Source organism: Echinops telfairi, unplaced genomic scaffold (assembly GCF_000313985.2).
Source record: "Echinops telfairi isolate 266 unplaced genomic scaffold, ASM31398v2 ScPeMD7_7400;HRSCAF=8409, whole genome shotgun sequence".
NCBI classification, from domain to species: domain Eukaryota; kingdom Metazoa; phylum Chordata; class Mammalia; order Afrosoricida; family Tenrecidae; genus Echinops; species Echinops telfairi.
In genome coordinates, this window is record NW_022111300.1 from 42,949,246 (window position 1) to 42,972,187 (window position 22,942).

The window sequence follows — 22,942 nt, forward strand, 5'->3', positions numbered from 1 at the left end:
GAAACCACCAACTAAGCCCGTGGGAGAAATCCCTTCTCCTGTAAAATCAGTTTCAAAAACTCACAGGGTCCCTGAGTCAGCAGTGAGTTAGCTGGTAGTTTGTTTTTTGTTGGGTTTTTAGTTATGGGCACAAACTTGGGACACTGTGGTGTTTGGCCTAACACTGACAGCTTCACTAAGGAAATACTTCTTCCCACTATGGACAGGGCACTGCCATTCCACATTGAACAGGTATCCTGATGTTAAATATAATGAAAAATATGCAAATCAGGGGGAAACCTGACAAAGCCAAATCCCTAGCTTTGGGTTACTAGAAAGGACTATATAGTAGATATGATATGGTTAAGGTAGCAAGGGTTACATTTTTCAAATGCTCTTATTCAACTGGGAAAATTCAGTGTGTTCTACATGAATACACACACTCTTTTAGGAGAAAACATCAGGATTTCAGTTTGTATTTTAAATAATATCAATTATGCATGTTTATTTATAATATTAAAATTTCTCGTCAGTGAAACATGTTACAGTTACCTATAAACAATAGTTTTTCACTATTTACAATTTGAATTATGGAATGTTTATATACTGTCAATTGAATTATAGAAAAATTATATGAAAAATATCAATCTGATGCCCAATCCTTTACAAAAACCAAAATCACTCTCATTGGGTTTTCAAATTGTCAAGTGTAAATAGGATGAGGTCAGCAATACTTAAGATGAGGCACTTCAACAACCACCCAAGAGGCTGTTTACGTGTACAAAACCGTAAAACACAATTTCTATTCCATCTTAACTGATTTCAGCAGTGATGAATCTGAGAGGGTCTATACAAGGAATGTTGTAACACTTTTATTTTTTGTCCTTCTCCCACCACTTGGTCCAAGACAATGTAAGTAAACAATACCTAAGATAAAAAGACATCACTACAGACAAGGTAAAGATGTGCTAACAGACACACACAAATGAAGTAGACATTATCTAAAGACACTTGGGTTTCAGAAAGTGACTACAACACTAATACTTGTGCATAATTTTGTCATTAACATGTATAAGTACATTGGTCTCTCAAAGGCAAACTATTTACCAAAGTCCGAGACAAAAATTCCCCCAAATGGTATTATACTGCAGCATTTAATTAACAGAATCACAATTTATACAACTGTACATACACTTTCAAACACTAAACTTTTAAAGTACTCAAACTAAAAAAATCCCCAAAATCAAATTACCCAATGCTTTCCAGATTAGAGCTTACAATAAAATAAAGAGCAGATGGTTTATTTTGTCGGTCTTTTTCAAAAGACCTTGGCTAATTCATTGTCAACCTTAAATCATGTCCTCTTTATAGCTACACTGTCTATTTTGGTAGATAAGTTCACAAATATTTGACTAAAGTATACTTTTCACAATTTCCTTTTTTCAGCCATTAATTAGAAAAATGGCTGACTCAATTTTTTTTTTAAAGCATCGAAGAGGTTTTATTCAGAATATGTAGCTGAAAGAAAAGCAAAATGGGAGACGGTGGAACACATCATCAAAATCATGTCTGCCTGGGCACTGATGGCTCAAATGTTTAAAGCTTGCTCAGAAATTAAAAACCATGATGTGAGAATCTATGGGGGGAAAAAAAGAGCTGCACTGTGTTATTTCTGGTCATTAGTAAGCTGGTAATTCTGATACCCAAATACCTAAACATCTTTTAATAAACTACAGCGCATTAGTGTTCATTTGAACACGGTCAGTTGTTCCAAGTCCATTTACCCCAGCCATTTACATTTTAATAGAGTTCACAATATTACAGTTTAGAACCTCATGGTTTTGGAGACCTGACGGCTCCGTGGGTGTGCATACACACATGTAAGCTCACGAGTGCACGTCCTCCCGGCAGTCGGCCCCTCGAAAAGGAGGGGCAGGCTTTCCAGCCACACAGCCAGACCCAGAAGTCTCTTCCAAAGCTCGAAGCCGACCAATTTTCTATGAACCGTAAAGAGAACATACTTATTTAGAATGACAAAAATTAAATGTGGCAAAGGTAGTGACTTTTATTTACAATTGCATGGATCAAGATTACAATAGAAACACCAGTGAAACCATCAGAACAAAAGCAATGATTTATTGGTAATGGCAACAAATGAAACTTTGACAGTCTCTGGCGAGAATCAAGCAATTATCCAGGAGCTGTAGATTGGACTGCAACATGGTCTTCCAGTGTCTTTTGTACCTTAGTGACTCTCTCCTTTTTTGCCAACTACCTAGAAAACAAAAATAACTTTATCTGTACAGAATATAGATTTATAAATGCAGGTTATTTTCACAAACACCATTGTGATCATCATTTTTCAAACCTGTGTAACTTTTATGCCTGAATCTCTTTTTGCATGCAGTGTAGTTTCACTGCTGAGGCTAACTTTGCCCCCACCTCCCCACTCCCTGTCCCAACCTCAAGGAATTAAAAATGAAATACATGCACGCTATTTTCTGTTTCCCACACTGTTTTCAGTAATGCAAATTTTCAAACAGGGTTGACAGTTTAGAAAAGTTAATTTAAAAAGATGCGGCTATTTAAGTTTAAAACCTTTGGCACAATGTTTTAGGCAATTAGAAATCAGGTGTCGATCACAAAAATAATCAAATTAAAAGTATGTGTGTTAATTGTGTATGTTTGTCGTCACTGTGTATGTTTAATTCTGGAATTAAAACTGTGTACGTCATACGCATGTCTTTGGCTCAACAGGTTTCTAGACTTCTCCCTTAGGATGTAGACATACAATGAGACAGATCAAAGATGACTAATTTTTCCCTGGTTTCTTGTTTTTGAAACTCTTGGTTGGTACAAATGTAATATTATCAAAATGCAGACAACAACCAATTCTATGAATGATTCTAAATAACTTCAGTATTCGAGGGCTCTAAAATATTTCCTAAAAAATTAACACTGCTATTTAATTAAAAAAAAATTTTTTTTAAACTGCTATAAATGTGATGATGTAGAAATGCAAATAACCCTGGTTTATACCAATAAGTCTGTGGGAAGGTTCTTAAAGTGTGTTCGAATCAAATTATTTACTTCAAACCTAGAGCCATCATTACAGAAATGCCTCTAAAGAAATCAGCTTCAAAGATACTATTTAATGTCTATCTGTTTACAGAAAGATTTCTGTGTACACTTGTAAATGTAGCTTTTCAATTTTAAATTGATTCTGTTCCAAATGGTAGTGTTTGTACCCAGCAAAACTCATAAAGGTCATCAGTAGATGTTTGGTTTAAAACAGAACACAGCTGGGTCCATGTCATCCAAAGGAGAGAGGAGTACAAAAAACCCTTTTCACCGAATCCTCGGTCACACAGTGCGTGTGAGAAATGCTTTATGCTCCACGTCAAGGAAGACGACTTCTGTTGCCTTAAAGACTGTTTCTCTGTTCCCAGAAAACCAGGTGAGAAAGCCCAACACGTCTGAAGGATGCTAGAGACAGTCGTCTCACAAATGGGGACTGGCTATGAGTTAAGCAACTGGGGGTGAAGTGACGGGAAAGAAGGCAGGTCGCCTCTCTGTATCAGCAAGAAACAGTGATCGTTATCTTGAGAACACACCAAAAACATGGAGCTATTAGATGAAGCAGAAGAAAGCCAAAACCACTACTATTAAAACTAAACCTTTAGCATATGTGATACAGCAGAAAATACAAATCTGCATACTATTTCACAGGTTGATAACTCTCAATTTGCCGATGTGTACTCTCTGCAAAAAAGAAGAAATTCAGCATTCCGAAATAAATTTTCTCCCACCACCATAAAGTTCTTTTATTTACTCTTAAGTCTTTATATTGCACCCTAGACAGTAAATTCTAGGTACATAAAACACTGGGTGTCAAAGATAGTTTATTCAGTAAACAATTCACTGATCTTCCATGCCAGCAGTAGGGAGTACACCCACATCAGTCACTGAAACAGGCTTTGGAGCCAACATCCCAATGAGAAAAGAAAACCCAGACCCAGTGGTACTGTAATAGTCATCGTATGAAAGAATCTGATAAACATCGTTCATACCCATTTTCCAAAATGAGTCTATAGAGCTTAAAAATGAAAATTAAAGTTAGATAGAATTAAAGCATCATCACACAACTTGTTCAATCTGAAAGCTACTTATAATGATGCAAGTTTTAATATGCTGACTTCCCAAAATGTGGTATAATATTAAAGAGACAGTAGAACGGCAAAAAAACCCAAAATCATAAAAGCTGGGTGAGCAACAAGGGATGGTGATGAAATCATATAGTTGCAAGCCCGAAACAAAACATAAAGGCCAACTGAGAAAGATGAGTAGGATGGGATCAGAAGAAAGAGGTGGTGAGGTGCTAGAGGTCACGAGAATGCCGCTCCAGATGGTAGAAGCTGTGGAGATCTTGCCCCAGCAATGGCGAGGACATGGGAAGGGTGAGAGCAGACAGGTGCGAGGTGAGCGGAGAAGCAAGGAGAGGAGCAGTGAGATAAGGTCAGTCTCTATTTTACTTCACTTTAAAAAGTCTTCTGTGTTTAGTTCATTTGAGTTGGATTAAAAAAGCTGAAAAATAAACAGACAGAAATGTTACAAACAGCTGATATGGTGAATGGCCAGTTTAGAAACATCTCTATCACAGGGAGAAGAAAAATAGGAAACATAAAACGGTTCTCTCTGCTTTCACATGCACATCATCCCCCGCGAAGCAGAAACCCTAACAATTTTGTTCATTTTAAAGCTTATATTTTAATACTTTTGTAAAGAAGCAATCCTTATAAACAACACAACAAAGCCAAGAAAACATCTATTTCCAATTAAGATGCAAGCGTTTCATGCGGCAACAACAAAGCCACTCACAACACCTATAACCTAAGTGTGTGTCACCTTGCAGGATGCCTTTAGGAACCTGAGTGAGAGGTGACCGGATTATTCCAGTTGATCAATTCTTACAAGTTCAACCTTCTAAGTTGCAGCAACATGCACGGTGGCCTAAGATTTCTATCCACATCCAAGACTCATCAGCATTGCTTTAGCTTCCGTCAGCTCAGTGACATAAAGGTCAATGGCATTCTGAAAGCTACAAGTATCTAGAAACAACTCCCAAGAAAAGTGCAAACTGAAACCACTGCACACTGCATCTCTTTTACTCTCCTTACCCTCAGCTACTATCAGAAGAGTCCGCCCTGCGCTGCAAAATGGGTGTCAGAGCTGTGTGAACATTCGTCATTCGATCCCCAGGGGCAACCCCTTTGGAAATTCCCCCTGAAGAAAGGCAAAGGAAAGCAGCACTCCACTGGCGTGGCCCGAAGGAGCCCTGCACCTTTTCTTCAGCCTTGCTTCAGTCCCTCATTCCCTTCACCTAGAGTCCCTTCCATCAGACCTCGGTGTGCACAGCGAAGTTCAAGGCCCTCTTCCTCCTAAGTACTCTCATGACTGCTCAGTCACTTCGGCAGAGAAGCAAAGGCTATGGGGCTGGGAAGCAAAGCTGATTTGTGGAGGACTAGGCCCTGGAACTTGGTTTTGATTCATTTTCCACTTTCCATGTGCTTGTGCATTCTTCTTGACGTTCATAAGCTCATTATATAGAGAGAATAAAAGCATGAGATAGCATGCTTAGCATACCCAGCAGAGTACTACTCCAGGTTTAAACACCATACCATAAACCTGGCATTTCCTTCACTAGAAACCAAACTCATGTGCAATTTTAAGTAATTGTGGACCAAGCTGGCCAGTTTCAGTTAAACGTGAACCCTGTGGATTTTCTACCGTACTTTTCTACCACTGAAGTTGTTGGCTCAGTATGATATACAAACAGTGAGCATTTAGCTGAGTTTTGAGGAGTAAACCACTAAGACAGCGGTTCTCAACCTGTAGTCGTGACCCCTTTGGGGGTTGAACGGCCCTTGCACAGGGGTCGCCCGATTCATAACAGTGGCAAAATTACAGTTATGAAGTAGCAAAGAAAATAATGTTATGGTTGGGGGGGTCACCACAACATGAGGAACGATATTAAAGGGTCGTGGTGTGAGGAAGGTGGAGAACCACTGCTCTAAGACAATGAATGACTATTACCACAGGCAAAAAAAAAAAAGCTCCTTCAGAATCCTCTAAAAGGACATGACTATTGCTATACTTTTTTTATGTTAACCAATTAAAATGATCAAACATTAAAAGTAGGGGGACCTAGCAGCTCAGGAGGAGGTGACCCATTGGCAGTAGTTTGCCAGTGTGGCCCAGAGCCTTCTTGGGAAGTCTGTGAGGTCAAAGTCATCATCACTTGAAATCATCATCGGCCTCATAAACTCTCATCCTAACTGCACAGCCATTTCCAGAGGCTAGGTAACATGGGTTATCAAAACTACTTCAATATAGACCCAGATATGACAGTGTGAGAATTCTATTAAAGAAATATGCTTAAACTGTAAAACAACACTGATCTCACTAAATTTTTTTTTGAAGGGGATAGAATATGGTTCTTTTAATTTCAAAGTGTTACTTTTATTAACATGTAATGAGTTTTATTATTGATATTTGTAAATCATATTTTTAGTGTTTGTTTTAATTTCCAATGTGATAAAAATGAGATGCAGCCACACAAATATGAGATTTAATAGTTTTGGGAACAAAAAGTTGGAGAACGGCTGCTCCACTCATTAAAGTCGGGTAGCGAAGTAGTACAGAAGTCATGGCTAACTTACAAGACAAACACAAACCCAACACTTTGCTGTGCTAAAAAAGCTCAAAATGGTTGTAGCTTCAAGGTCACAAAAACTGAAAGGATGGGAGGAGAGAGCTAAAAGCTGAAGGGAAACAGAATCTTAGATGAAAATTAGAAAACTGTTAACCAAATGATCACCTGGTAAGAGAGAGAAGGACAAAAGATAGAAATCCAACATCAGCAGCACACACTGAGGTCAGGAGCAGGAAATCACAAATTCACAGCCCCAGCAAAAAGCAGAACTTAGGAAATAATTAAGTTAAAAACAAAACTATGCACAGTTAATGCAACGTCAGAATATCAACTGCCAACAAGCAAATCGACAGGTAACCGACGTCTGTTGCTCACACGTTTTGCCAATGACATGTTTTACATCATAAAAATGCAGATATTTCTTTCCTGCTTTTGACCTGTCACGGTACATGCCAAAAAATGTAACAGACATGATTATTTCTGCAGCTCCTAAAAGTTAATATGCTGTGAGATAGAAGAGTAGAAAAATGACCACCAAGACATTGGTTTGCAAAGCTTTCCAGTTTGTACAGTAGCAAACAACTGTCATGCAAGTCCATCAACTTTTCTGCCACTGAATTCAATGAGATCTGTAGACACCAGCAGGGCAGCTAAGAGTGCTGCAGATACTCTGCAGCTCCCTCGCACACCAGGCTGGGGCTGAAGCGGGAGTGTGCTGCTTCTCCCCAGCACCGGCAGCCCTGGGGAAACTGCCATTCTCTTTGTTTTCAGTTCGCCAGCGTACGCCAGCTCCTGTCATCAGAAACACTGAGACACTCCAAGGTCCCTTGTGCCGCCACACTCAACGTGTGCTGCTCACACCTGGTGTTCTGTGCTGATCAGCTCTCCACCTCATCTATAACCTGGGGCTGTGTGTTTACGAGCAGCCCTAGGGAACTGTTCAGACTGAGGATGCAAGAAAGAGATTAGACCTCACTCCTAAAAATCACAAGCACCCTATAAATTCTCTGTAAATCCTTAGAATTTTCCTTATTAAAAAATATATATACATACATATATGCAAGTTTAGAAAGTTAGTAAATCAATGTAGTAAAACTGAGCCCAGTACTTCCAATTAAAATTATTCAAGTCACTTAAAATGTTTTATTAGAAGACAATGGCAATCAAAATCTTAACATCAGCAAAGTTCTAAAACTCCACTTTTCAAAACTTTTACTTATTGTGTTCCTATGAGGGGACTTCAACAAGTTCATGGAAAATGCCATTATCTTTGAATTACATTTTTCCACAAACCCTTTGAAGCTCCCTCTGTTTTCTATTATTTACTACTTTCTATAGCCAACTTAGGATTTCTACCTTTTATTTAGATGCTATTAATTACTAGGCATGATATTAAAGAGATTAACCATTATTACTAAAAACTAATATTCAGTTGAATATTTAAATGTAATTAGGAGAACTTGCTGAGCTTAACCATTGAGTTCTTACAAAATTTCATTACATAATATGATTTTAGATCTTTATAGTTAAAGCAAAACTGTCTAAGTATCATACGTACTCAGGTGTAAGCTGACCCAGATAACAGGTAAGGCACCTAATTTTACCACCAAAATGGCATTAAAAATGTGCTGAGAAACTCAGCTTCTACTCAAATACATACGGTGTAGGAGATGACACCTTGAAGACTATGTTTTCACGTAAATACGCTTTCCACCAACTTACTCGTTTGAAGTCATTCATGTTTGTTGCTTGGACTGGAGTACCAATAAAAGTAAAATACGAAATTTTTGTTGTTTCTTCTTCACCTTGATTGGACTGAACAAATATCTGCACATTAAAAAGGGGGGGAAAGAATTTTTACATTTAAAATTGCAATCCTTTTTTAATGAACATGCTTTAATTTTTTTCCTGGAATTTTCTAAAAAACTTTTCAATTGTGATTTCAGTTTGAACAAACTGGCTTCTACTCAACCCTTTATACACATTTTTGTGACACTGACTGTAATTGGTTCAGAGCACTTTTCCTCTTCCCCTCCCAGCGCTAACTATCAGCAGCCATTATGCAATATTCACATAAATTTTGGGTAATTTTATAAAATGTACAGCTTATAACCACAGTAAGTATCAATGCTGTATTCTAGGGGGGAAAAATGGTGCCGTTGTTGTTGGCTCCTGCCGCTGGCTGCTATGCGCAGAATATAGCGAGCCCGTGTGCGCAGAACAAAACTGCTCCAAAGGGCTTTCAGGGCTGTGGCTTTCCAAAGAGACCACCAGGATGTCTTCTTAATATCACTACATGGCTGGGAACCAGTGACCTTCTGCCTAGTGGTCTACACTTCAGTTTTCCTCATCCAAGAACGTCTTTAAAGAGTAAATAGGGCTCAATGGAGAACTATAACACCCCGATTCTGACATGACTACTAATGGCTCAGAAATTCAGGCATGAAGTTTTAAGACACCTAACTAAGCACGGAACAACAATCAGCTCAGCTGTTTGCTGAGGGCAAAGGGAATATGGAATGAGTATTAGAAGAAGGTCATTTGAAATACCAGCTATGGCCACGTGACCACTTGAAGAAATGAGGGCCATCCTGGTTGAGTATTTCCTCCTTGTGTATGTGGATCAAATACTTTTTCTTTTGTTCACTTATGAAATACAATAAAATATAATGGGGTTAAAAAAAAAAGGTAAATAGGGCTTCACAAATGTATCATCACCACATGTGACCTGGGATAAAGAATAAACCACAAATGTATTCATTTAAGTATACATGTTCTAGAACAAACTGTGAACAAATGTGGTTATATATATGTGGGTGTATGTGTATATGAACTAGCACACAGACAGGACCTCAGTAGCATATACAGTTAAGCACTCAGCTGCTAATCAAAAGGTCAGTAGTCTGAATCTACCTAAAGGCTTTATAGGAGGGAAAACCTGGCAATTTGATTCTATAAAGGGTATAGCCATGGGGGTGTTCTACTCTGCCACATGCAGGCAGTATGCATAGAAATGGACTCTACATCATCTACCAATACCAACATATACCTATGTGTCTGTGTGTGTGTCTCTCTCTCTCTCTCACACACACACACACACACACACACACACACAATTTGAGGACAAAAACATTAAACTACTTTCTTCTTTAGGTTACATGGATAAATTACAAAGAAAATGTAATTAGTCCATTACAAAGTTTTACACACTTCAAACTGAATGGACAAATAACTGTTTTAAAGGCTTATTTATAATCAGCTTAGGATACTCCTAAGCAGTGGTTCTCAACCTTTCTAATGCTGTGACCCTTTACTACAGTTCCTCATGTTGTGGTAACCCGCCCCCCCAACCATAAAATTATTTTCGTTGCTATTCATAACTTTCATTTTGCTACTGTTATGAATCAGGCGACCCCTGTGAAAGGGACATTCGAGACCCCCAAAGGGGTCGCAACCCACAGGTCGAGAACTGCTGCTTTAGAGAGCCCTGGTTAGGCACTAGGCTAACGTCAAGGTCAGCAGTTTGAAACCACCAGATGCTCCTCACAAGAAAGATGAGGGTTTTCTATTCCCCCAGAGTTACATCTTGGAAACCCACAGTGGGTGGGTTCTACCTTGTCATATAGGGTCGCTATTAGTCGGAATCAATATGATGACAGTGAGAGGAGCCGCAAGATAGTAGTGTCACCCCAAAGCCCTTTAAATAGACCTGAATGAAATACTACTTACAGTTACACTGTTAACATTCTGAAACTTAACATAACGAAGTGGGACAATACCGTCTTCTTTAATATCATCCTCTGTTAGTTCCAGAGCTTGTGTTGGTTCACTTCTTTCTGCCTCCTCAAAATCCATGGATCGGGGTAGATTGATAAAAATTTTAACATATTTCGGACCCTGACCTATAAAATGATAGAATAAGAAGAAATATTAAAAACCACAAGCATGTAATATTTTGCTTTGTCACTGTATTTACACAATACACAAGCACTTACCGACACAGAAACACATAGTAATGCCATCGAACAATTAGAGGTCCCACTATTGCCCTAATTGATTAAGCTTCGAGCTGGTTCACCCCCTGATGAGTTTTCTTTTCTACCCCAGATATATTTATTTAGAACACCTGCATTTTAACAAGAAGTACCTGGGCCCTAATTAATTCTAGGAAGCAAACCTAATCTTGATTCTCAAACCAAAGGCAACACACACAAAATAAAACAGCAGACCAGTATCTTTTATGAATATAACTGCAAAAGTCCTCAATAATACTAGTGAACAGAGTCCAATAACAGCATATTAAAGGAGTCATACCATGACCAAGTGGGTTTCCTCCAGGAATACAGAATGGTTCAATGTTAGAAAAACAATTAACGCGATACACAAGGAAAAGGTTAAGTTTAACAAAATAGTTATATAATGAGAAGGAGCAACTACAAAAAGGAGGGGAAGAGCGGCTATACAAATGGAAGAATGTAATCTCTCAACTGTACCTATGAAAACTGTTGAATTGGTGTATACTTAGCTATGTATATTTGCAACAAAATTAACTATAAATAAACAAGGGCCAAAGAAAAAGATTACAAAAAAAGAAGAAAAGGATTATAAATAAACAAGCACACAGAAAAAAGAATCACCTGGGGATCTTGTTAGAAGGTAGATTCTGATTCAGTGTTACTCAGGTGGAAATGCAAATTCTCAGCAGGGAGTAGAATTGGAATTAACTGGTTCAAAGACCTGATAAAAACACACTCGAGGTGCTCCAAATGTAGGACTTACAATAAAAACTCAGTATTGTGACAGTCATTCTTCTTGTACCTTCTAGACCTGCCAAGCACTATACGAAGTACTACATTAAAGGGAAACACAATACACTCATTGCCCTTAACTGCAAAAACTATACTAATGTAAACAGTCTACTTGTGTGGAGGTGCAGTGAAGGGACAGATTATCCCAGGATGTTTGTTTTGCCAGTATATAATTATTTCACAAGTAACGTTTGAAGTACACATTTGACAGCTGCTAGACATTGCTACATTTTGTAGTTGAGGAGAAAGCATTGTCAGTGACAGAATGCCAAGCCCCACTGGAAAGAGTAGGGCATACTCTGAGCAAGCCAACAGCTGTCGAATGCCTTAGTCTCCTGAACTTCCGCCGACAATCAAGGATATAGATTTTGTTGATGACTAAGGAATATTACGAACTTAAAAGTATTAATGAATTAATTAATAAAATAAACATTGATTCAATATCAATTTTTACAGTATTTGCTTTGAAAAATGCTCAGAAGCTATAATTATTCTAATTACACATTATCAACACACAAAAACTTTACAATAATGCCATCTAACAATTAAAGCCCCCCACTATTCTTCTAATCAATGAGAAAAACAAAAACTAGTCCCTCAAAAAAAACCCTAACAGCAACAAGAGTGGGTTCATGTGAACAAAGACCTTTTTTACAAAAAAGAGAAATTCCAAGTCTATGCAGTCATACTTAGAATATTACAATGTACACTGAAAGAAAGATGAAACAATTAATTGAGAAATAGAACGTTCAAGCCTCAGTTTCATCTATAATAGAAAACATTTGGAATAAATATCTCTTAAAAATTTCTGGAAATGGAAAAAAGTAAAAGTTCCCCCTTTTCTTGCTTTCATTCCTAATAATCCCACAACATTTGCCCATCCATTTATATCCATTTATACCCTTGGCTTGATCCAAACACAATGGAAGATGTGATAATTTCATTCTTTCCCAAAATAAGGTACATAGCTATCTCTATTTGTGAGACTGACTTAACGATGTGTCAACAGGTCTACAAAGCAGGAATTTAAAGAAAAACTGTCCTTAACTCACCATTATCTGGCCCTTGAAATTTCATGGAATAAAGCTTAACAGGCTGATTGAATGCCACGGTAATAAGTAGCTGTAAAGAAAATGATTACATCATCATTTTAAAAAGTTTCTTGGATACTCTGAATGTTTACAATGCCTAAAAATCATTAAAATCAACAGAAGCTAAAAATAACTCATCTCCTCTAACAAAGTCAAAGTCAATATAATATGGACAACCAGTTCAATTGAAAGCAGTTTGATTGGACTGACATTTTAGGACAATATATACCTTAAACGAAAAGATGGCAACACAAAGGTTTCATGGAGTATTTAAAATTGAGACTTAAAAAGTGTAACTTAAGGTCTTGAGATCCAGCAATTGGCCAAAGAAAAATTACTTACTAACAAATCATATGAAATTTCCTGCTTATAACATAATTTACCTACATACTTTAAGCATAACAGTTTCTTTCTAGTTGCCTCGGACAGTAAGCAGAGGAGAGTTAAGAACAGATGGAGCACATGTATGTAATGGCCTCCATGACCACTGTATCTTTTGCCATGAGATCAGACCTAGACAGTGCCTGATATCATTATGGACCGTTTGATCAAAGAAGCTTAAGACCAAAAGAGAGAAAATTGCAGAACAGAATTTAAAATTCCTATGGACTCCAGGCACCGAGTCAAGGAGACCGGAAGAACCCTTGAAACTACTATCCTGAGCTTGTTATCTTTAAACCTTAAACCTAACCGGTCTCCTGAAGTCTTCTTTGAATTAAACAAGAATATCTGGGATCAAAGGGACAGTGACAACTCAAAAGATTAGGGAGGAACCCAGAGGGGCAGCAATTTTATGTTCATGAGGGAGGAACAACTCAGAAAAGGAAGGTGAGAATGCTTATGCAACTCAAATCACAGGTTCAATGCCACTAAATTGTACATATAAAAACTGTTGACATGTTTTGCTGACTTTTCTCAAAAACAACAAAAAAAGAAACTAGCTTTCACATAGTTATTGTCAACCTATTTGGAAGTGAGGCGCTAAAAGATACGGAGTACTCATCTAATTTTCACCAAAGACAAACTCAACTGGGTGGCTGAAAAGCACAGAAGAAGTTAGGTCAAGAGGGAGCAAAAGAGCCGAAGAGCGGCTACAGGCTCATCTCAGCAGCCCAAACTCACTGCGACTGAGTTCATTCTGATGCACAGACCCTGTAGGATAGGGTAGAACTGCCACTGTTGAGTTTTGGAGGTTGTAAATCTTTGTAGGAGTGGAAGGCCTCATCTTTCTCACTCAGAGCAGCTGGTGGTTTTGAACTACTAACCTAGGAGTTAGCTGTCCAACAAATAATCCTCTCTGCCACCAAGTCTCCTTAAGCCAATCCAAGAGTTCTGCAACTCTCCCTACTGCGGTGAATGCAGAAGGACTACACCAGGAGTCTGCACATCTTTGAGACAAGAGTCAATCCAGTCTTTCACAATGATTTAAACATTATCCAAGAGCCATATATATATTTTTATGGGCAAATGAAATCACCATTATCAGAATTATGTCCGCTATATTTTTTCAATTCTACTGCAGAGCCACATATGCATGCTGAAAGAGCCACATATGGAAACTGAAGGTTATAAAAATGAAAGGAAGAGGTGGTAATCTGGAAAACAGACACAAAAAAACAATGCAATGGGGCCATGACAAGGTTATGAGAACAGCAAGGTTATAAATCCTCCAAGCCAACATTAAGCAATTACCTGTTCATCGCAGTCGGATTCCAAAAAGGACAAGTCTTTCCGTAAACAGTTGTCAAATCCATGTTCATCACTTTCATTAAGACACTCACAGCCAGCTTTGTTAATAAAGGGCATTAAATCCATCTGGGGGAGGGGGAAACTTTGTCAAGACTTCTAGCAAGAATTTCGATTTGATACAAAATCTTTAAGTGTTGTTATCTCTAGAATAAGCAATTTAAAACAAAAATTCTATGCCTTTTAAAACTTACTAAAACATGTATAATAGTACTGTTATCTGAGTATCTAAGATCTATCACTAATTATTCAAGATAAACTAAACTTATTCCACTTGGTAAAGATATGAGAAACTGTTTCTTTGAAACTAAGAAAATAAAACATCAGTTCATACTTAAAAAAAATTTTGTTGTTGTTGTCTAAGAAAACATGCAGGTTAAAATTTGCTGCCTCCAAAGAAAGTTTTCTTTTTCCCCTCTTAGTCAGACTTTTAACTTATTTTCATTCAAGTACATTTTACATTTAAGATGAGTAAAACAATAAGGACTTAATATTATTAGTATGCAGACTTCCAAATGTACAAAGCCAGGGAGACATGCTGCGAGCCCATGCACCCAACCCAGCTACTTACAGTCCCAACTCGAGGGTACTTGCTTCATCTTTACCACCCACCCCCTCCCTGATACTTGCCCAAACTTCAGACATCTTTTCATTTCATTCATAGATAGTGCACATTTGAGAAATAAGGGCTTCTAAAAAGCAGATCCTCACATAATTCTCACAACTAAAATAATACTGTAACATTCGACACCCAGAGCCACAGTGGGGAAGGCTGCGTGAAGGTGGGGGCAGAGATGCAGCCTTTCTGGCATCGTTCCTTAGCCAGAAGCCAGGGACTGCCACCAGTCACCATACAGGAGAGAGGAGCAAGGAATGGATTCTCCCTCAGTCTCCAGAGAGAACCATGCATTCCAGAAACTTGATTCTAGATTTCTGGCCACCAGAACCAGTAAAACAATTTTTGTTGTTTTACCACAAGGTTTGAGATTATTTATTATGGAAACCCTAAGAAACAAATACAAATGCTTTGAAAATGGAGATTAAATTTTGCCCGGTGCCTTTTCTGCCTGTTTGGAGATGATTTTTCTCATGCATTCTATTAATAGGATTATATAAATGGAGTTACTAATATTGAACAACTCCTGCATGCTTGGAATACGCCCAGTTTTCAATTTTTTCTTAATATGTTGCTGTGTTGCTAGAGTGTGGCCACTTAAGTTTTATTTAAGATCTGTACACCAATCATCATCATTAAAGCTAATCTAGTTTTCCCTTTTTATTTATTAGTAAGTAGTTACAGTCACTGTAGAATTATCTGACTCTTAAAATTTGAGTAGAATATCCTTGTGGAGTTATCTGAACCCATTTGTAGAAGCTTTGGGCTACATTTTCTATTTCCTTTACAGTGATTGTTCTGTTAGGCATTTGGCAAGTGATGAAATTGATAATAAGAAATTTGATTTTTTTAGAAGAGTTTTCATTTCATCTACAAGCAAGGACCACTTTGAAAGTTTCCAAGTATTAATCTTCAGATGCATGGCCATCTTTCTAATACAAAGGGTCTTCCTTTATCTTTTTTATTCAGAAGACAAAAACAGATAGTTGTGAAACTTCTTGTATATATAAATAAATACCAAAGTATTAATAATCCCTTAGTATAAACCCTTTAATTATTCATGGAAGCTTACATGCTTTCAGTGTCAAAATGTTATATAAAAGGTATCACAGAGTAGAAATCCAAAAATGGGGAGAAGGGAAAAAAGAGGGATTTAGAAAAACGTTGCACTTTAGTGAGTGGCATTATTCCTGAATTTCATGAAAATGTTTGCCTCAAAGGTAGTTTCCACAAGATCCTTTAAATGTTTGTGTTCTATCTTACCCTGATGCCACTTCAATACTCTACACCTAGGAATGAGACTCCAGGAATCAGGACAACATTACTGTCATATTCCCAATACCTTGATAATGGAACCTAATCTAACTGGGTAGATTACTTGGAGGACAATTATTATACTTATGGTGGGGCACACGAAAAAGTACTGTATTGCATTTAAATAGCTGTAATAAACCATAATTAAAACCACTTGGCAACACTGACATTACAAGCTTCTAAAAGTGTGAAATAGGAAATAAACACCCCTACTATGGAACCGACTTGCCAATAAGGAAAAATCCAGATTGTAGGGCAGTCTGCAATATAGAAGATCTATCTAGACCTGCACTAGCCGATCTGAAACTCACCAGCCACATGTGCTAATCTAAAGTGCTAAGTCAGTTTTCTGCAGTTGCACTTGCCACACTGTGAAGGCTTGGTAGCATGCACAATGGTATGCCAAGAGTACATAACTGCCATACTGTTAGACAAGCACGAGTACACGTTCCAAGGCCGTCAAAGGAGGCAACAGGCAGGAAGGGAACCATATTACAGACTAACGACGTCTAAAGAGAATTATCAGCTTTAGTGTAATGCACACCCTCAATTTGATCCAAGAGGGTGGAAAAGCAGCTATAAAAACATTTTAGGGATAACTTTTAAAATTCAAAATTTTAAGTTCTATGTTAAACACAGTATCAATATCCATCCTCTTAGGTCTGATGATGATATTGTGGTTATGTAGAACAATGTTCTTGTTCTTAGGAACTAAATACTTTTAAATGATTAAACCAAGAGAGAAACAGCTAGTAGTGTTACTATGTTCACTTTGGTGATAAGAGCTTACTACACACACAGAAATGTTACTCTCAAACACTTCGTGCTTCAAGTTTGGGGTTAAACAAAGATTTGGGCATCCTATATAAATAAAGGCCATCTATAGTGTGATTTTGAGAAAGGCTGACAAATCTATAGTTAGAATCTAATAGCTCAGAGGGACTCAACAAACCTCTAGGGTCCAAGCACACACAAATCCAAGTTTGATTCAAGATGCTTCACATTCAAATCCCCCAGGATCTGATTTAGGGGGCATGAGTCAGCTCCATGAAGGTTTACTATGTACTATTTACTCATAGGAAACGTGCAGGGGAAAGACGCTATTATTCCATTTCTTTCCCAAAATGTCAATGTAATTTTAAAACTAAGTCATTGAAATTAAAAAAAAATTTAGACAAAAATACTTCTGAGTTAGAATCTGTTTGATTGTTACTCCTTTGTAAATAGCAGGCGTCCTCAAACTATGGCCCACGGGTCACATGTGGCCCGCCGAGGACATTTATCTGACCTGCTGGGTGGTTTTGCCCCATTTGTTTTTTTACTTCAAAATAAGATATGTGCAGTGTGCATAGGAATTTGTTGAGTTGTTTTTTTTAAACTATAACCTGGTCCTCCAATGACTCTGAGGGACAGTGAACTGGCCCCCTGTTTAAAAAGTTTGAGGACTCCTGGTCAATAGTAATGCCTCAAACACATCCTAAAAGAGATACACAGGTCTCTTTTTTAAATTAAAGTGGATTACAACTATTTGACCCAAAGAATTTTTCTTTCTTTTTAAGTCCCTCTTTCTCTGCCTCCATTCTTACCAGGTAATAGTGTTACTAGCTGGGGGGGCCAGTACTCCACATACTGCACCGAGCACCATACCGTGAAGGAAGCTTTCTAGTCCAAGAAATCTATCTTTTCACTAACAAATCATGAATGCATTTTTGCGATGACCACAGTCACATCTATTTAGGATACAGATTTCTATTCAGAGACTCTTGGTCATGTTAAGCCTTTTTCTACCAGTGCTGTAAAAACAATGATTTTCTTGAGAAAAAGTTAACCAGTCTTAAGTATTTAATCTTGCCAAAGCCCAAATGGGTAAAAACTTTTAATTCCTTGATCTGACACCTGATGGAAAAAAATGAAAATGTTTTTAAAACTTTTTCACATTTTATCATAATATTTGCATGAAAACTAAATTTTTACTTCTTAAAACTTCATTTTTTCCTGCTCATTTCCTACCTGAAGCCAAACCACTGCTCCCACACTTAGCTAATGTGTAAGGCAGTATCCCTGTGGCTAAGCAGCAGAACTGTTGCGCTCATAAGACTTTTTCATGCAAACGCCCTTAGTAATAAAGGAAAAAAAATATAAAGATGTAAACACAGCAGTTTACAAGTCAAATGATTTCCAAAATTTTCCAAAAGGTGTCACAACCCTGGCTCATTTAACACATTGATATTTCCTAACCAGATACTACAATATCAAATTCTTATATAAAAATTATATTTTCAAAATGAGGAGCTGATACCAAGGGCTCAAGTAAAAAGAAAATGTCTTGAGAATGATGATAGCAACAAATGTACAAATGTGCTTGACACAATGGATGTGTGTATGAATTGTGATAAGAGCTGTATGAGCCCCCAATAAAGGATTGATTAAAAAAAAAGTTATATTTTCAGTGAATTCTAATTGTACTTCCTTAACTTAAGGTTGGCACCCTGGTGGAGTAATGAACTTCATGCTGGGCTGCTAACATCAAGGTCAGCAGTTCGAACCCACTGTTAGCTCCTTGGAATAAAGATAAGGGTCTCTGTTCCAGTGAAGATTTGTAGCCTCAGAAAACCACAGAGGCAGTTCTAATATGCCTTATAGGGTGACTGTAAGTCAGAATTGATTTGGTGGCACTTATTTTTTTTTTCAATCAATGCCAGTATCACAGGCATTGTTCTGAACTCTTACAAAAAAAGAATCGCTCAGATTTATCTAGCATTCTTTTTATTCAGTTTGTAAACCCATAGCATTTATCTGCTTAAACGTGTAAAGGAACTGCAAATAGTTCCAGGAAAAATTCCCTTATCATTTAATTCCATTTTTCCATGAACTTTCCAAATCCATCCTGTTTATCATGTAAGTGCTTTCATATATTAGCTTTACCTTTTTTGATTGAAGACATTGATTTTTTAAAACTCCATATTTTGATTTATGTATACAATAATCTTTTAAATAGAAAAGTTAAACCTATATTTAAAGATTTACCAATTTCTATAAACAAATCTGCTATAATGAAAAATTACTTATGAATTTTACTAAAGAGTTACATTATAAGCTATCCATATTCTGTAGCTTCAAAAACTATTCTTTAAATGTATCCTTAAAACTTTGAAAACTACATCCAACTAAGTTCTTATTTGGTACTAAAATAAAATCATGAACTAGAATTTTTTTTACTGGAACCAGAAGAGTTAGCAGGAGAGAAGAAGCAATACAAACTGGCAGCTAAGATAGTTTAGTATATGATGACCATATGAAGGGATTTCAAAAAGCTGTGGGGAAAAAATTCGTATCTTTCAATTCTATCTTTACACAAATTTTTTGAAGCCCTTTCACACATTAAAATTTACAAGTTATTTTACACAACTGTCAAAAAGAGAAAAATTTCCAAGGTACCGTATATACTCGCGTATAAGCTGATCCAAATATCAGCCAAGGCACCTAATTTTACCACAAATGCTGCCTTAAAAATGTGCTGCAATACTCAGCGTATACCCGAGAATATGCAGCATACTTATTCTTTAAGGGTAGAAGACAAGCATTTTAAAAATGCCTACAATAATACGTAAGAATTGTTTTCAATCGAGTAATCAACTAATGAACTTTCTTTATTCATTGAAAATATGCTGAACTAGTACAAGATCAAATATGAGAGCATAGCCCTGTTGTAGAAAGAGTGTTTTAGTAAGCATTGCTTTCAGACAACGATGATAAGAACAAAATCCCCTGCAATGATTTCAATCATAAGCATACATACGTAGCCTTTCGGGATATCTGTGTCCTCATTGCTTCCTGGGTCATTTTCTAAATGCTGCTTAATTTTTTCTTCTAAGCCCACAGCATCTGCTCCTTGATAATGATCAATTCTTACTTTGTTCCGGAAAAACAAAAATGTAGGTGTTGCAGATATATTGTTGGTGGCAGCTGTTCCCTAGAAATGGCAGGTTAGACAGTGTTATAAATAAAAACGAATCGTGAACTACTTTGATCGCACATTCTACATCTTTATGGAGGTTATATATGACAAGGATGAACTACAAACATTAAACTAGCCTATTACTAATTATAATTCAGGAAGCAACAGGCCAATCCTAAGGGGTCCCATTGGGCACAGCTACACCACTGTCGCCCCCCACTCTCAAGAGCAGCCCTGCATTTTGATCAGCTACAGTGGTTCTCCCAGTAGACTAATGAGCATATCATATAGAAATTGTGCTTTACAACCCAAGATGGCACACTACGAAGTGTACATCGTTTCTCAAAGGTAGCAACCGAGATGGGTATATATCCATCGGTACAAATCACTGCCTTTTAGGGAAAGGACAGATAACCTCTAAAGGACAGGAGCAAATGTGCCCACGAAAGAAGTCAAATTGCAACCCTGCATCTAATTCTACACTTATGGAAATGACTCTGGCCTCCCACCCAACACATTATAATCACCTTTTTTAAAGTTTGGAACTAGTGCCACAATTTTATAAGGCTAACTACTGAGTGGAAATTAGCCAGTTGGTTACAGATTGAGATGCTAAGCACAAGGGAGCAGTTCCGAACTACCAACCATTCCAATTAAGATGAGGTTTTCTATTCCTATAAAAATAGTTTCAGAAACCCACTGGGGAAGTTCTGTTCTTTTCCTTAGGGTGGCTACGAGTCAGAAACAACTTGATAGCACTGTGTTTAGGGATTTTTTTTCATTGTTGTGGTTACCTTGGTTTAAGCATTTCATAACAATTATGAGATCATAAAGTAAATGTATACCCTTGCATATTCAAATATTATGAAAAGATTTCACTGTAAAAAGAAAAACAGCACAGATATGCTTTTTCTCAGAAACCTTAAAAGTGAAAAGGCCTGTCCAGCCAAATTACAACACGAGACACAATCATGTATATAATTTAAAATGCTCTAGTAGCCATCAAAAGAAAAAAAGATGCATGAAATTAACTTTAGTGTATCTTAACGTTATATATGCTAACTCAATATTCCTAAGAAATGATTATTTCTATATATAATCAACATAAAATTAGGTATTTTCATTTCTTCCTTTGTAATGAGTTTTCAAACTTTGACATATTTTACACTTAGCGCAAAAATCCAGCTTGGATTTGGTGCATTTCAAGTGCTCAGTAACCATGTGTTGTTAGTGGCCATGATACTGGGCAACAGGGCTCTAGAAGAAAGCACTTTCAAGATCAGAGACAACGAATAGTGAGATGTACTAAATCTTTAGCAGTAAATGTATAACACAGATATTAGTCCAAATACACTACTAACTACAACCTATTAACAGTATGTCTCACATTCAAAAATGTAACTAACACAAAGCCTCACCATAGGGCGGGGACAGAGCTGTTTCTTAGTCAGAACTTAAAGACTGCTTTATTAGAAGAAGTCACCCCCTCCAGAAGATTTCCCCATTAACTGCCTCATCTCTACATACACTAACACACAGCTGTCACTGTTAAATGATCAGGGGTGCTCACGTGCCCATGACATTGGAGTTCAGTCACAATAAATCATTATTTCCAAGTTTCTGCTAAGAATGCACCTTTGAAGACTACAATTTGTCCAAATTAGACTATGACTGAGAATTCCCTGCCAATGCCCCAGTAGAAGATATAATCAAGATTTGACAATAAATTTAAGACAGAACTGTTAGATATGAAATCAAGATGGGTAAATCTACAGAGGGTAATTGGATTAGTGGTTTCTTGGGGGTATGGCAGGGGAAGTTGTAGGGAAATAGGGAACGAACAACAATGAATACAGGAACAAAAAAAATTCTAAATATTGATTGTTATGATGATTGCACAATTCTTAATATGACGGAACCATTGAACTATCCAGTTTGCGCATTATATGCTAATTAGACTGTTAAAAAAACAAAACAGAACTGTTAGGTAACCTGTTTAATAACATTGTCTTAATTTTATATCAAAAGGGCATTAATACAAAAACAATCTGAAACAATTAATCAACTATAGAAATGCCCTTCTACAGTAGCCCAACGACATTTATAATAATCACTTCAAGATGTTTTCCTTATCTTCAAAGTGCAGGGCAGTAAATTACATAATGCAGCTCTTCTAGCCAGAGTTTCTGTAACTCCCACCAAAGGGCCTTTCCCTGCATGGGGCTGAGTAAGGAGGAGGGGAAGCCACTCCTGTGATGGACAGGCTTCACTGGATTGCCATCCTGCTGGGTAGAAAATGAGCCCTCTGAAAAGCAGGAGGGGGAATCTCACTACTAAAGATCTCACTTCCAGAAAGAGCCAGGAATGAAGTGTGTTCTCTGAACCCAGAGACCCCCTGCACAGTCAACCAGTTGGAGGCAAAAGACAGCTATATCCTCAGAGAAGCAGCAGCAGAACCAGAAGGCAGAGCATGAGACAGAGTGGCGGACTTCACAGCCCACAGAGCAAGTAAAGCAGAATGTATGGGGGCAGGAATCTGGCTTATGGAGTGGGACGCCTCTGGACACTCAATTCAGGGAGTTGGGTTCACTGATTCACAGAACTTAAGCAAAATGCCTGATGAAGACCGGACACACAATGCCTGTGAGGCTTATCTCAGAGCTGCATGCCTTTGGGGCATTTATGAGGAATCCTGAAAGAACTTTGTAGCATGTCCTG

General features: G+C 37.5%; 1 protein-coding gene across 3 annotated transcripts in view; it reads right to left on the reverse strand.

The window, feature by feature from the left end:
• Positions 1 to 2,019: 2,019 nt before the first annotated feature.
• The window catches only part of TXNL1 (thioredoxin like 1), a 34,257-nt gene continuing 13,334 nt past the window's right edge, over positions 2,020 to 22,942 (reverse strand). Inside the window, exons 3-9 of one of the 3 annotated variants that reach the window (XM_045296154.1) lie at positions 20,066 to 20,239; positions 14,283 to 14,405; positions 12,552 to 12,621; positions 10,421 to 10,593; positions 8,414 to 8,518; positions 3,699 to 3,741; positions 2,020 to 2,254 (exon numbers count right to left, since the gene is read on the reverse strand). In XM_045296154.1, the coding sequence (XP_045152089.1) occupies positions 3,703 to 3,741; positions 8,414 to 8,518; positions 10,421 to 10,593; positions 12,552 to 12,621; positions 14,283 to 14,405; positions 20,066 to 20,239 (684 nt within the window). In that variant the 3' untranslated portion in view covers positions 2,020 to 2,254; positions 3,699 to 3,702. Of the gene's footprint in view, positions 2,255 to 3,698; positions 3,742 to 3,863; positions 4,564 to 8,413; positions 8,519 to 10,420; positions 10,594 to 12,551; positions 12,622 to 14,282; positions 14,406 to 20,065; positions 20,240 to 22,942 lie in introns of those variants that run through there. The other 2 variants (XM_004703005.3, XM_045296155.1) reach the window with 2 other exon arrangements.